Consider the following 15027-nt stretch of genomic DNA (forward strand, 5'->3'; position numbering starts at 1 on the left):
ATTCAAGGCGTTGCTTGCTCTCATTTTCACTGGCGGATCCCGCAATTGATTATTCTCATTGTTAACTTTTCTTTAGAAAACGCAATGTTTACGATGTTGCTTTCATTTGTTTCACTTCTATTTAGCAAGGCAAGCCCTCACTTACATTAGCTTGTACTGTATCTGATATAAATAATATTTAATACATCTTTATTGTTATACAGTGATTGTTTATTGGTGTGAAAGCTTTCAAGAACTTTCAATCTACAGCTCATTTGTCATCAAAAGTATTTAAGTCTTTTATGTTTATTTCCTATCACTCTTTATAAATTGTACAATCAATTATGTAAGATTAATTTTTTTTATTGCAATACGACAGCCCACTAACTTCTGACAGTACAAAGTCTGCAAGGACAGATAGTAAACAATAATTCATTTTAATACGTACTCATCCGAAGTCTGAAAAACCTTTTTCTTACTTTATTATCAATACGTGATTATTTATTTCTAAAACCAAAGATTTTAGATAGGGTATGCCAGACATAAATTTATATCAAATATGCTATTTATTCATCCCTTTAAAGCTTTTATCCTTATAACCAATCACCCTGTATAAAACAATGAAAAGAGAGATTTTCCTGCGCCCTCCATATCGGCAGAAAATACAAAGATCGTATAAAGATATTACTGTTACTGAACTGTGGAATTTACTGGTCGAATTTGAAGAATCATTAGTTTAAAAAACACATCATAATAATTGGAATCATAAATTTGTATGCACTTTTTGTCTTATCACAAGAACATAAAAGTCATCCGACAATGCTACTAAAAAAAAAAATTCACTTTAATTATTCAATACAAAAAACATATAAACTTAGGCAGAATTCATTGTTGCTAGCTGCAGTTGTTCGAATAACTAACTGTCGTAAATACCAACGTTCATCTCCAGATAAGGAACATTCAAAAATGTTTATGAACACACGGGTAAAATAAGAGGTAAAAAAAAAACAAAACATTAGAAATAAAATTTCATTTTTTCTTCTTCCAAGTTTCATCAGTACTGAAGATAGTGTCCGTATTGAAACGCTTTAATAAAATCGGTGACTAACTGTTTCCAGGATAGGATGTATCCTCAGCTTGCCTCAGGGTAATGATAGAGAGTCTAGTTATTTATTTGACCAGACCAGCGGATAGGTGATCGTTCACATGGTGTTTTACTATTTTCTTTCTCTACAAGCACTGGCTTGTCGAATTTACGGGATTGAGTTTGATCTTATTTTATTATCATTTAAATATCTTTTTATACTAATACTAGCTGTACCCTGCATTTTGCAACACCGTCAACTAAATTAAATTAGCAGGAAAGACATTAGATAAATATTCAATTCATTTTGAGTAATTTTATTGATCTAAAAAATCCAATTAAAAACTCACTGGCTTATGCACAATAACTTTGCTAAAGATCATCACATTGTCAAATGCTTAGTTTACGTGTCTATAAAAGACATACAGACAAAAATTCATTTTATACAAATATGGATTATATTGATTTTAATAACAAGGGCGAAACTTTTAGACGCTATTTGGTTTTTAGAGGTTTATCATGGCAACTTAGCTCACATCATGTAAACTTAATCAATAAGCCAAAGGTTGTTCGAATAGAATCGCTGTTTCAATAAAATCGTCTGTCATATTTCTTCTTTTGACTATTTTCAAATCTATCTTTTATTACTGTATAGTATAATAATTTATTTTTATGTATAAATCTACTATTTTATTAACAGTAAGTAGCTTTTTTGTCTTAATGATAATGTTTTTACATTTAACTAACGATGTTTTTCTGGAATGGAGTTTTAATGAACTGTCATTCAAACTCTTTTAGTTAAAGGGTCATTTAAATATAAAAAGTTTAATAAATCGAAGTATTGAGGGTCTTGGGGTCCTGAGATAAGAGTCAAAATGCAACAAAATGATTAACTTGCACGATTAAAAAAAATCTTCCTGCATGTTTTAATGGTTAGGACAATCAAGAAACTTTCAATTGCGTGGCGTATCGGGTCGCGAGATGTCGCTGGTAGCGTGCAGCGCAAGGCAGGCTTAAATCTTCTAAAAGATCACGTAGAGATTTCGCTGTTTTACCTCTCCCTACTATCTCCAATGAACACAAATTTATTATGACTTTATTAATTGTTATTTCGTTAACTAGGTCGATTTCAAATAAATAACATTTACGAAATATATTGCGTTTCAGAGAAAACTTCTGGTATTCTATTATGAAGTTGTTAAATTTCGTAAACACAATGCTATTAATTTTTGAAAACGTAACGCTCTATTAAAATGAACAATTAATGTTTTATATCTAGCATTATTTTGCGTGTTGCACACCAGTTGCGTTGGGAATTGTATGAAAGATTTTGTTATATAACACTTAGAACGGTAGTTGCAGATGATTTTGAAATATTTGTAATTGTTATTGCGCGAGCTACTATTTGGTAAGATTTTCTTTACACAATTTAACAATCCAAATATTTCAGCCAATTTAAGTTGGTGGTCTGTTTAATTCTAGTTGTACAAAATATTGATTAAGACATTCTCGATATTACAAATTTGATGTTATAATATTTCATTAGTTGAAACTAATTGATATATTACTTAAAGATGTCTTCATATTATGTATACATACATATATATAGTACATAATATAAAAATGCATATATTCATATTTTTAGTACCACTCAAAATCGAACATTTGTTCTCTTACTCCCTCTTTGACTCATTGCTACAGTGTAACTTCATTTTTAATGCTCTTTTATTTTTTAATTTTTATTCAATGTCAACTCTGTTACCACATATATAAATCTACGTGGTTCCTTCTATCATCTTTATATTAAAACTCTCTTTTTTACATTGATTAATAAATAAATATATATAATTAAAATTGTTTTTTAACATTATTTTTATGAAATTCAATGATATTTGACTTTAATTTTTATTAATTTAATTAGTAACTTAATATTTTTCTTTCTCCCACAATATAATCACGGGCGTGATATACAAAGGAACAAGTTCGTTCATAACTCGCCCGCTAGATGTCGCTACGTGTATTAACCTACATAGCCCGCGTTAAACACGATGCGTCACTCACTTGCGCAGCTGTCGGAAAATAATTTACCGCCTCGTAGCACATCAGAACAAATTTTATTATTGGAATAAAGCTTATAAGCATTCTAGTTTTTGTAATAAATTTAGAATTTAACGCGTGATTTCATATTTATTTAATTATTCCAAAAACATTATGTAGTTGTTGTCCTGTTTACTGATAAAAACAAGCAGTAAAATATTAGGTTAATTATTTCATATATTTTTATAGTCAAGAAATCTTTGATGTATTATTATCTTTTTTATAAACTTTCTAAGAGCGATGGAAGCACCTAAGGTGCTAATAGTTTTTATTGATATGACGCTTTTGATACAATATGAATGTCTAAGTAAGGTAGTCAGGAATAAGAATTACATTATTTTCTTCTCTCTTTCTCTCTCTCTCTCTCTATACATATATATGCGTGTGTGTGTGTGTGGGTGTGTGTGTATATGATGTTCGCTTTCAACCGGTTTTATTGGATATCCAAGGAGTAGACCAATGGTTAGGTGTGGATGCCATAAAGATAAAATGATCACGATGATTATATTCTCCTATTCCAAATTATTTTTTTACTGTTTGTTGTAGTCTCGTCGTCGAAAGTAAAACTGTTAATGGAAAATCACTTTCGTTTTACAAATAATTGATATTTTTTTGTATATTTTGTTTCACTATTTAAATGTCAAATGTTTTACATAATATACCGGTATATAAATGCAGTTTGTTAATATAAACATGAGTCAAATCTTTCAGAAAGTGCACCGATTAAGTTATTAGTAAATAATTACTTTATTGACAATTTATAAATATTAGTATAATCATGTAAAGTGTAACTATTTCATTTAATGTTATATTTATGACACATGTAAGTAAATGGTGGATGCGAATTGTAAATATAGTTGAATAGGCAAATGAATGTATATCTTCGAAATCATCGATCACTCGGTCTGCGAATCGATTCCTTATAATTTCTTAACGTTAAATAAATTTAGAATAGATTCTAAATACAAACCTACACCTGACCTATATAGTTAATTTGATTAAGAGGTTAAATTAACGGTACTTGTAGCACGGGTTTACGACCACGTAGTGTAATTAATTTCGAGCGTAATAATCTCGTTGCCAAGTGCCAAGTGGAAATTGGCATAATCATAACAATAGTTTTTATATGCTAGAGTAACATGGCGACACTGTGTGCCGTGTTAATATAAGAAAAATTGAATCTTTTACGACTGCTATAAATTTTTAGTATTACACAAATATCTTGTACTGTAGTATCGCTGGCGCTTAATTTAAGTAAAAATATGATATATTTTGGTACCTTGATGAAATTGTATCCACCATATATTTTTAGATCAGTTGTAATAAATAACAAATCTATGTTTTTTTATGTTAGAAACATGTTATCGAACATAACTTAAACGCAGTGGTGCACTTAGATGAAAATTTTCTCCTTTTACGAGTAATATTTAACACAAGGCGGAAAAGTTTGCACAAACATGAATGTTTAACGATCTGGTTTATTAGTCAAACTTTTTTTGCAATAAAACTTATTTTTGAAAAATGTCATTGCTCTTATTTTTGGCAACAAAATGGGATTTTTCAAAAAGATCGGATTTTGAAGATTTTAGGCTACATAGTATGCACTACAAAGAAAATAAAAAGAGTTAGATAGGTGTACATCAAAAGTGATTATTTTTTATTGATGAAACAAATTTTATATAAGGAAAGCCTATCTAAGTAATAACAAAAAGAGTCCTCTAAAGTATGACTATTTGACTTCTAAAAGGCTTTTAAACCCTAAGATAAAAAACAATGTTTATGCGCTAAGTTTTCTTACTTTTTTATTGATACTGCTTGAAAATTATGTGTGAGTTTTCGTTAATTTCAACTAGCATTAATCGGCCAGAAAATTTTCAAAAACATACGTAAAAGCCATAGGTATTTTAAAGGCATTTTTAAAACCTTCTATAGAGATATGTGAACGTATAACTAAAAGGTTTAAATACTTCGAATTTTATCCAACTATTCTAGCTATATTAGCAATGAATGTCAAATCACTCAAACCAAGACTTTTTAGTAATGAAACGAAATAAGAATATCGAAGTTAATTAATAGAAGTATTTATATGTTATATCATATTTCAATAAAATAAAAATTATATTATAAATCGAACCTTATATTTTATTTACGTTAAAACTTTCAAACATCTTGTAACATTTTTTTTACATTTGTCTCAACAGGTTTCAGATATGTACCTTAATTTATTACATGTATCCAAAGTGTATGCAATATTTTGGCTCGATCGCAAATTATTATAATTTATATCTGTTTATACTTCCGCTTCATTTGTCATATTTACATCACATGTCAACAAGTATAGAACATGTTACATAAATTACAGTCTATGTACACGTATACATGTTGTCTGACTTTTATGACCGCCCTTTTTAAATTTTATACTGAAAATACTGAAGTCTTTGTAGTAATTTTATCATGAAATAACTAACCCGAAAGACGTCTTGTCTTCAGCTATGTATAATCAAATCGAAACTTAAAATGTTAAACGAAACGTTTTTTTTTTCAAAAACTGTGTTTATTGAATTAAATTGGTACGTAAACAAATAAAGTTTTTGCTTTTCCAACATTGAAACAAGCGGCGTACAATTGGCTAGGTGAAAAATGTATTTTTAGGATTGATGCCACAAACACTTAGCGACTGTCATTGTGATCTATTTATCAATATTGTAAATTCAAGCCGCACTGTAAATTATAACATGTTCCTGTAAGAACTTCCAACGAGTATTAGGAAACTTATAAAATAATCACTAAAATCTGTAGTCTTTATCGGGCTAGTGAGTGACCAAGGGAAATAGAGAATTCGTATTTATATATCATATAAACATATTCAGTGATCAGTAATTGCCCAGCGGTACAGGACTGAGAATTGTGATCGTAGATCTTGGGTTCGATTTCCAAGTTACAATCTTATATAATTCACACTTTGTACTTTAATTGTGGGCTGCCATTGCTCACAAATAATTTTCTAGAGAATAGGCAGCAACGTTCTTTGCCTGCCATAACACACTGCGATGACTTGGCAGCCCGCCTGCGAAGCGTGGCGATTAAGGAATATTCCCCATAGACATCTTTGGGGAAAGCCTATGTCTTGCAGTGGGCTGGAATGATGACATTTAGTTACACACACAACAGTAAATACACTTTAATATATAAAAGGATTTATCGTATTTTTAACTGATATTAATTGCAGCATAGCTAAGCAAAGGTTCGGCTATCAATTACAACAGAATGATATATTGACGCATCTATTTATATAGTGAGTATAATAAATTTATCTAAGACAGCATAGTTGAGATACGCATAGCGAAAGGTACGATTGTGATAGTCACGCCCTATTGGCAAGCGATATACGAATAGAACGATAATCATACGATAGTACCTGATTTTTATCAATCTATTTAAGAAAGGCTTTACCAATTTCATTAAAATTTTATCTATGAATTTCCTAACATATTTTCCTGTCATTTTTAAAGTACACTTACACACTACTTACAGCGAAGCCTGCATGTAATGTTGATCAATAATTTGTGAAGTTATGTGTTTGTGGCATTAAACTTGATAAATAGTGTTTTGACATGACCAGTGTGTTAAAAAAGCATGAACGACAAAATATTATCTACATTGTTATGCATCAAAAACTATGATAATAAACCTGTTTTTTAAATATGTCCTATTATTGGTATATCAAGAAGGGATTCTAGTAAAAGGCTTTATAATTAGGCTCTAGTTTCTGTTCGATGCTGTAAACAACTTCATCATTATTATCATTTCAGCAGTGAAAATCTATTGCCGCATTGCACCGGTTACAAAAGTCCATTGAGCCGATAGCGCGTTTCCACAATCCCACCCCACTTTAAATGTACCGTCCTCCACCAAGTATTCAAATATTTTTAACAGTATTACAAATTATGTGATATTTTCTGCGTTTACATTCTTTTTTTGTTAAATTTTAATTTAGACATATGGAACGCTAACATGCAACGTTACGGCATATATGCAAAAGGCCGGTCAATCGTCTTCACTTCATAATTATCTTTAAATTGCCGCTAGGTTTTCCGGTTACTTTAGTTCGTCTACTATTTTAGTAAAAAAAAATAGACCATAGATTTACTGGGCTTATTGGGCTGAAAGTTTAATGTATCAATGTGTTAATATTGATTTATTTAGTATTTTTCAATCTGACAATATAAAATACGACATAATCGTTATTTCATTTAGGAATGAAATGTGACGTCATCAATCAGAGTTCGTTTTTTTTTCTGCTATTTTCAATTTCACGTGCCAACACGGGGCAGTCGTGTCCTCTGGCGAGATATATGGTTTGTTGACTCACGCACTATAAATTCACATCATGATGCCGCGTCATAAAATCGAATTGTTTTATTCGATTTTAAATGGTTCCATTTCGTACATCCGTTTTGTTTTTGTTTTCGATCTGAAAACTTTCATCATTATTAGATGTAATACATATATGGTATACATATATTGCAGGATGTTGGCCTTTCATTCTCTATTACAAATTCTAACTTCACTTGGACATTTTCCTCTCATATACCTACGAAAATTTTTCCATTGTTGTCTACACAGAGTGATTGAGTATAGGTGCAAAGGCTTCAAAGGAATGAATGCAAAGTTTCATTGGCTAGCAAAAAGCTTTAAAGCTTTTTCCAATCACTTACATAAAGTGATCACTCAGAAATATGTTACAATTATTATTGTTTTTTTATTGGAATGAGACAGGCCAATAATCTCTGGCAGTACAAACAGTACAGCGATATATAGTAAACAATAATCTATTTATTATAAAGTGATCCAAATTTAAAAACAATTTTTTTATTATTTTATCATTACGTTGTTTATTATTTCTAAGACTATGATTTTTGATGTGGTATAGCGTATATTAATTTACAGCAAATGAGCAATATATTCACTCCGTGAAAGTTTTGATCACAATAATCAATCATCCTGTAGATATGAAAGTGTGGCCAGAGCTGGGCCACTTCAGTTTGCAGAATTTAATATCTATGTCGACTACTTTACTCATCTCTCGAAAATCGGTGTCAGAGAAAAAAAAATTGTAACAAATAAAGAAATTTGAATTTAGAAATATCATGAAAAAAATGATATTGTAAATTAAAAAAGGAACATTTGGTTATTTTTGAAATAAGTCACATCCGCGTTCGGAGACCGTGCGTAAGTATCCAACTACGAGATTTTCATCTTTTCTATTTATTTATCTCTGCGAGAAACATTGTATACACGCCAGCTCACTATAATAATTTCAATCGGAATGTTCTATTTTTAAATACACCAATGTCATTTAGAACTTTACGATTCCGGAGGTACTCTATTTTCAGCGTACACTGATCATCCAAGTTTACGCACTAATTTTATTGCTAAGGACTATATTATCTCGTTAAATGCAGATATAATATAATTATTTAAATGGCATGTGCTGTAAATCGTTGGTTACGTAAAAGTTCGAAGAAATTTTGCTAATTCTGTCCCCGTGTGCTACTAAACAGCGTGGCGTGAAGTTACAGAATATACTCTAAAGCGCTCGCACGCTTGCTTGTCTGTGATTCCGATTATTACGTCAACTCTTCATAGATACAGTTAAACAATTCGTGATGTAATGACCGTCGCACTAAGTACTTCTATTAGAAATAAATACAGGATGATTATAAACACGCTGTGAAATCTTATTCTGTACATGTATAGCTCATTTATTCGTAAATGGCCTACCGCCCCCTATAGCTTTTACACCTATTTCCAATCACCCTGTACAATGTGATCACTATGAAATATGTAAAAATAATTTTAAAATCTGTAGGGTCAGATTGTAAACAATAATTAATTTAAAAATTTTGGTCCAATCCAATGGAACTCTTTCATAATGTTATTTATTATTTCAGAAACCAATGATCTTTTGACATAGTAACACATTTACCACTTTAAAGCCTTTATACTTATTTTCTATCACTCTGTATAACAATTTCCCTGTCGCTTTTCGTGTAAAACATATCCAATTGTAACTATTAATTAAATTTTTCTTTTTATAAAACATTAATGTATTTGATATTCTATTTATATGTATACTAAAAATTTATTTGCAACTTTGTCACATTTTCCCGGTCTCGTGACTGGGAGAGAATACTGGAAAGCATCAATTCTTCTCAAGGTTAACAAATGAAATGAAACAAAAATGATAAAAATTGTATTTAAAGCTACCTATTTTAAAATCCTATTTTATTCATATTTAAGTATTTCTGTTATACGAGAAGTGAAAACTTTCTAGCGTTGAATTCAAAGTGACGCTTAAACGTCATTTTTAAGTCTAGTTGTAAAAAAAAATAACAGAATGACGTAATGTACGTAAAATATAAGAAAAGTGTTCTATTTTCTAATTCTAAGTTGTGTCTAGTATTATTTTTAAACTGGCCAGTTCTAAAAACTTTCAGGGTCACCAACGAATAATATTACAGTACATTGTATTTCCTCAGCTCTGAATTCAAAATTCTCATTTTTTTATTTGCATTTTTATTTTTGTATACGATAACCGAAAAAGTTTGTATATGTAATAAATAAAAATATGTAATAGCTCAGAAAAAAAATAAACCTCTGGACACTACGTGGTCTAGTATTATGATCTTCTTGTGATAATAAAACCAATTTTGTAGATATGGATTGCTAATTGGTGAAATGACCTACTTCATAGTTATAAAAAGAGTAAATGTGTAGCTCATTTGCTAGCAAAAACTTTGAAGATGTTATACCTTTTCCAATCAACCTGTATGAGAGATCATTTTGAAACTGACAAATGTTGAATGCTATAGGCCAAAAACTTCTGGCAGAAAGATAGTAAACAATTAAAAAAAATTATATGGAGTAATCCGAATTTTTAAGACTCCTCTTACTATTTTATTATGACGTTTTTTTTTTATTTCTTATCCCCTCATTTTGACAGCAAATGATGTATACATTCTTCCCTTTTAAACATTTAATTTTTTTTAAATCAAACGTGTTTTCAGCCTATAAACGTCTACTGCAAAGCTATCTATGGGGGAATACACCATAATATCCACGCTTGGCAGGCGGGTTGGCGAACGCAGCGTGATATTATGCTCTCCATCATCTAGAAACTTCTTCGTGAGCAGTTTCAATGCTGTATTATTAATGAAAAATGTGAATTATGTAAGATAGTATCTCAGGAATCCAGTTCTCTACCGCTGGGCTAACTTTTTATCATTTACCCTGATTATAATATTCATTTATAGGTAATCAAAAAATCTACATAAATTTATGAAACATGTCATCTTGTTGTAAAAATGATGTTGAGTGTTCACGAAAAATGAAATTGTCAATGCGGATGTTCATGGATGTAATGTCGTGGCGGAAATGAGGGTTAGGTCAAGGGCTGCCTCAGGTGCGACTACACCTGTGCACGGCCAATGACAGGGACAAAGCAAGCGTCCGCTCGCGTCTATTTCAGAATCATTCGTGTTCGTCATAATAATTTATTTTTTGTCTTCTTTAATTTCAGGTAAGTGAATCGGGATGGACATCCATTGGGTTTGCTACTTCTAATGTTATTTTACGTAAGTTTTTTTATTAATTGCGTTTTATTATTCTGATAATATTCTATCTTTTTAAAGTTTTTGGGATATGCAAAAACTATTCGTTTTTTTAATATAACTTTATTGTTGAATTGCATTTAGTGTTTTAACTGGCTATTAAAGTTTCTTTTAGTTATTTAAATAGTTTATATTTAAATGTATATGCAAATCAACAAACCAAACGCTGCAAAATCATAATGTTAAGAGTATTAAGGAATAGGTGATAAGGTTGTTATCACTAGGTTTGTACGAATCCACTAAGTAGTATTAGTTATTTAGGATCACAATTAAGAAAAAAGTTTTATTCAATATGTTCAGAGATTATGAAGTCGTCCTAAATTTTACAAAAAGTTTGCAAAGAAACCAAACACAGGTATCTCAGCAATTAAATAATTCAAATATTAATTAATGATAAAAGATTGCTTTACTACAATTTTGTACCATAATTTGTTTTTTCCCGTTTTTCGCGGGAAATCGTCCAAGTTTTTGTTTGATACGTAGCGTCGATATTGAGCAACATTCTTCGAGGAAACTGACCGGATATGTACAAAACTATTAATTGAATTCTCAGTAACGAATCAAATACTGCAACTACTGTTTGGAATAATGTGCGTAAATAAAATACCTCCTGTGTTTGTAACTTGATGTTTGATTTTATTTATAACGCGGCAAATGCGCACAGAAAATTATCAGCAGGGACCTTAAAGTTCTGAAGTGGAGATCAAGAACTGGCAAGTGTAAAGTATGACGCTCACACAAGAGGACAGAAGACCCTGTTACATCGTTGAAAGACATTGGAAGCAGGAAGCTTCCAATGTTTCCTATGCTAAATCTTTGGTGAAGACCATGTTTATATTTATATTATCAGCAGATGTTCTACAGCTGAAATGATAATCATGATAATTACTAAAGGGATTTTTAGTGATAGAATAAATTCTTTAACTTTTCATAATGAGGTTTCAAAAATAAAATTAGTCATTCGAACCAAAATTATTATTATATATTTATTTATTTAATTTAATAAGTAATGGTATGTTAACGCGATACTAGTAATTGATTTCTATGCTTCGCGAGATGGAAGTAATAAAGAGCAGCTTATGTAAGCGTGTAAAAAGACGAATTGATTATAGAGAGAGCCAAATATAGTAAAGAAATCTAAACATGCGTATATATGCAACATATTTACTATTTTAAAATACGTGAAAGTAATATCTTGATTTTGAGGGCGTCACCTAGATTGCTGACAACTTCTAGGGTCTCTAAATTCTACACTCTTACTGATTTCTCGAGGAGTTGAATTGTCTAGACCAGTGATTCCCAAAGTGGTCTATTTCGACACCTAGGGGTCTATGACAACCTACAAAGGGTCTACGTCAGCGAAAAAAAAATTAGAGGTCCATGAAATGAAAATGGGGGTCCACGATTGTGGATCTCAACACATACACTGATAGTACCTATTTACTTCCATCATACTATCTTATAATATCAAAACATTTACATTATTTATAAAAGTACCTATGAAGTAAAAAAATTGTTTATTTAATGTTATGTATATTTTACATAACAGGTACAAAATTTTATTTTGAGTAGGTTTAATTTAAATTTAATTAATAAATGTATAGATTATTATGTGTTTTTACTTTAAGTTTTTAACACTAAACTTCACTACAGTTAGAAATTTACAGGAAATCAATATCAGGTAAGTAGGGGGTCTACCCAACACGGAAAAACATGGCAAGGGGTCTACGACACAAAAAAGTTTGGGGAACTCTGGTCTAGACTAAAGCCAAGTTAAACGCGTTCGAGTTTAACGGGCTGGTTTCAACAAATAAGCGTTGCGGAAACCAAATCAACCTGTTGCAACAAAGACAAGACAACAATTACATTTTTATTTTAAATAGTCACGCCAACAAAAAAATATATGTATATACATAAATATACATGTATATACTACCGCTCAAGTCGCATTTTCATATTCCGCGGGTTCAAAGTAGCAAGTCGTCTAGCCTAAGAAATTTTTTAGGGTAATGAAGTTCCGAAGGTTCTCGTTGGAGCCTCAACTCAGTCCGTTACATGTTACTATTTCACTGGATTGGGTCGCCGCCAAGCTCTTAGATCGCTTCTGGGACGTTCCATGAAGTGACTTAGCTCTATTGCCCCCTCTAGGGAACCTCGCTTTTAGTTGTCATTCGTTAACTATAAAGAGCAAGATAACACAATAATTTTTGGAAAAAAATTTCATATTTTTTTCCTTTTTATTGTTAGGAAAGTTTTGTTCGCACAAGTAATTCTTCGGTTTAATTTATTAATCTATTTAAACCAAGAACGCTTGTATTAAATTTAACAAACAAAAATGAACCTTATTCTAAATAAAGCAAGACGTAATATTGTATTTACCTGAATTACCATATGAAATGTAGCAACTATAAAGTCTGATCTAACAATCAATAGTGAATCTTATAACAATATCTTTAAAGTATTTAATAGAACGATATTTATTAGAGATATTCGGATTTATCACGGGCTATCAGGGTGTCGTATTTTTATATTAAGTGGGGAAGCATTCAGCGCCTACGCCGACGCTTTCTTTGAACGGCTCTATACAATAATTCTATTATTTTTCATATATTTTTTAATAATTTAATAACGAAAGAATTCATGTAAAGAAAAAACATAGATGTTTAATTGTGTAAAGTAAAAAAATAGTGGTTATGTATACAAAATTATTTTAACTTTATTATTATAAACTATTTCAAAATATTATCTATTCTCCTTAATTAACAGTTTAAATAGATGTTGGAGTAAACTGACATTTACATGAAATTGAAATAAAAATAGAACTTATACAAACAAAAGATTTCTTTTTTCAATTATCGATTTAAACCTTGTGTAAATATAAAGTTTGTTTAGTGGTTTATATAGGATGATTAGTAATAGCTGTAAAAGGTTTAAAGGGGTGACTGTATAGCCTATTGTTATATAGTAATATAGTTTAATCTATCTAAAATCAATAGCTTCAGAAATATTAAATAACTTAATTATTACATAGTAAGAAAAAGCATTTAGCATATATATTATAATTCATATTTTTTATTATTTGTCCTTGTAGAATTTGTACTGCCGGAAGATGTTCGCCTGCTGCATTCCAAAAGAAATAATAAATTTATGTAATATATTTCAGAGTGATCACTTTATAGGTGTAAGAACTTTAAAGCTTGATAAAGTATCTGTATGTTAACCCCCTTCAAAACTTTGATAACTATAAACAATAAGCTTATGTGATATTAAATCTTTCACATAAAGTGGAAAAGTTGATTATTAAAAATGGCGGACGCCTGTGCGGTGTAATTTTGATCAAAACAGTTTTATTTGTGAAACAGCGACACTTAGCTCTCTCGACTAGACCGTCCAACTAATAATATCGTGCATGTGAAATGTTTTGGCTGGTGCTTTTTGTTCGAGGCGGTTTATTTCAGTTTTCCAGTAGGATTCTGAACAAGATCAACCGTAGCCGTATTCGCGGTGTAGTATCAAAGCCGCTCCGTTGCCGAACCAAACGCCCGCTCGCCGAACTATGTGCGTGAAGTAACAAATAATCAATTTGTTGAATAATCGATTCCGCGTATCGAGACATCGATTATGAAATATTAAAGTGTCTAGTGCTGTGAATGTGTGAAAGTTGTAAAGTGTAAGTGAAAAATTAATCATGACGGAATTCTTCGGATCATGGAGCAAAAGACAGCCGTCGGACGACGATGTGGTGGAAACCGTGGAGACGGTCGAGACAATCACCACCACGACCACCACCAGGAAGACAGTGCCATCAGTAAGTCGACCTTGATCGTGAATCAGACGCAAGTATTTTCGCTCCGGCGACTTATTTAGAAGCGAATAAATATTTGTTTGATCTGAGTTTAATTCCCCCATCGAATATACTAAAATACGTCCCAAGATGTTTATTTTGGATTAAGGCGCGGATGTCACGGACGACCACTCGGGCTGTGATATAAGCCATGTCTACCATCAAGGTGAAGGCAATATGTGCCTGTCAAATGTCATCCCATTCACCTAGTGACGCACCGCATCTTGATTCTAAATATAAAACGTTTTCTAGTGTTACAGACCGCATACTAAATTCAAATTGTGGAAATGTTCGTTTTAATATAATTATCTCTTGCTTTGTATGTTCCCATTCGTTAATTGTACTCCTTT

General features: G+C 31.0%; 1 protein-coding gene across 4 annotated transcripts in view; it reads left to right on the plus strand.

Moving 5' to 3' along the window:
• The window catches only part of tmod (tropomodulin), a 105481-nt gene that overhangs the window by 27714 nt on the left and 62740 nt on the right, over positions 1–15027 (plus strand). For 3 of the 4 annotated variants that reach the window (XR_011109058.1, XM_068775393.1, XM_068775394.1), the window contains exon 1: positions 14303–14641. The exons of the other annotated variant lie outside the window; for it this stretch is intronic. Coding sequence is in view for 2 of the 3 variants with exons in the window: in XM_068775393.1 (XP_068631494.1) it covers positions 14522–14641 (120 nt within the window). In the remaining variant the exon portion in view is untranslated. Of the gene's footprint in view, positions 1–14302; positions 14642–15027 lie in introns of those variants that run through there. 4 annotated transcript variants of the gene reach the window in all.

This window comes from Battus philenor, unplaced genomic scaffold (assembly GCF_028537555.1).
Source record: "Battus philenor isolate CCGP_79_NKW_IND1 unplaced genomic scaffold, ilBatPhil1.0.hap1 SCAF_8, whole genome shotgun sequence".
Classification (NCBI taxonomy): domain Eukaryota; kingdom Metazoa; phylum Arthropoda; class Insecta; order Lepidoptera; family Papilionidae; genus Battus; species Battus philenor.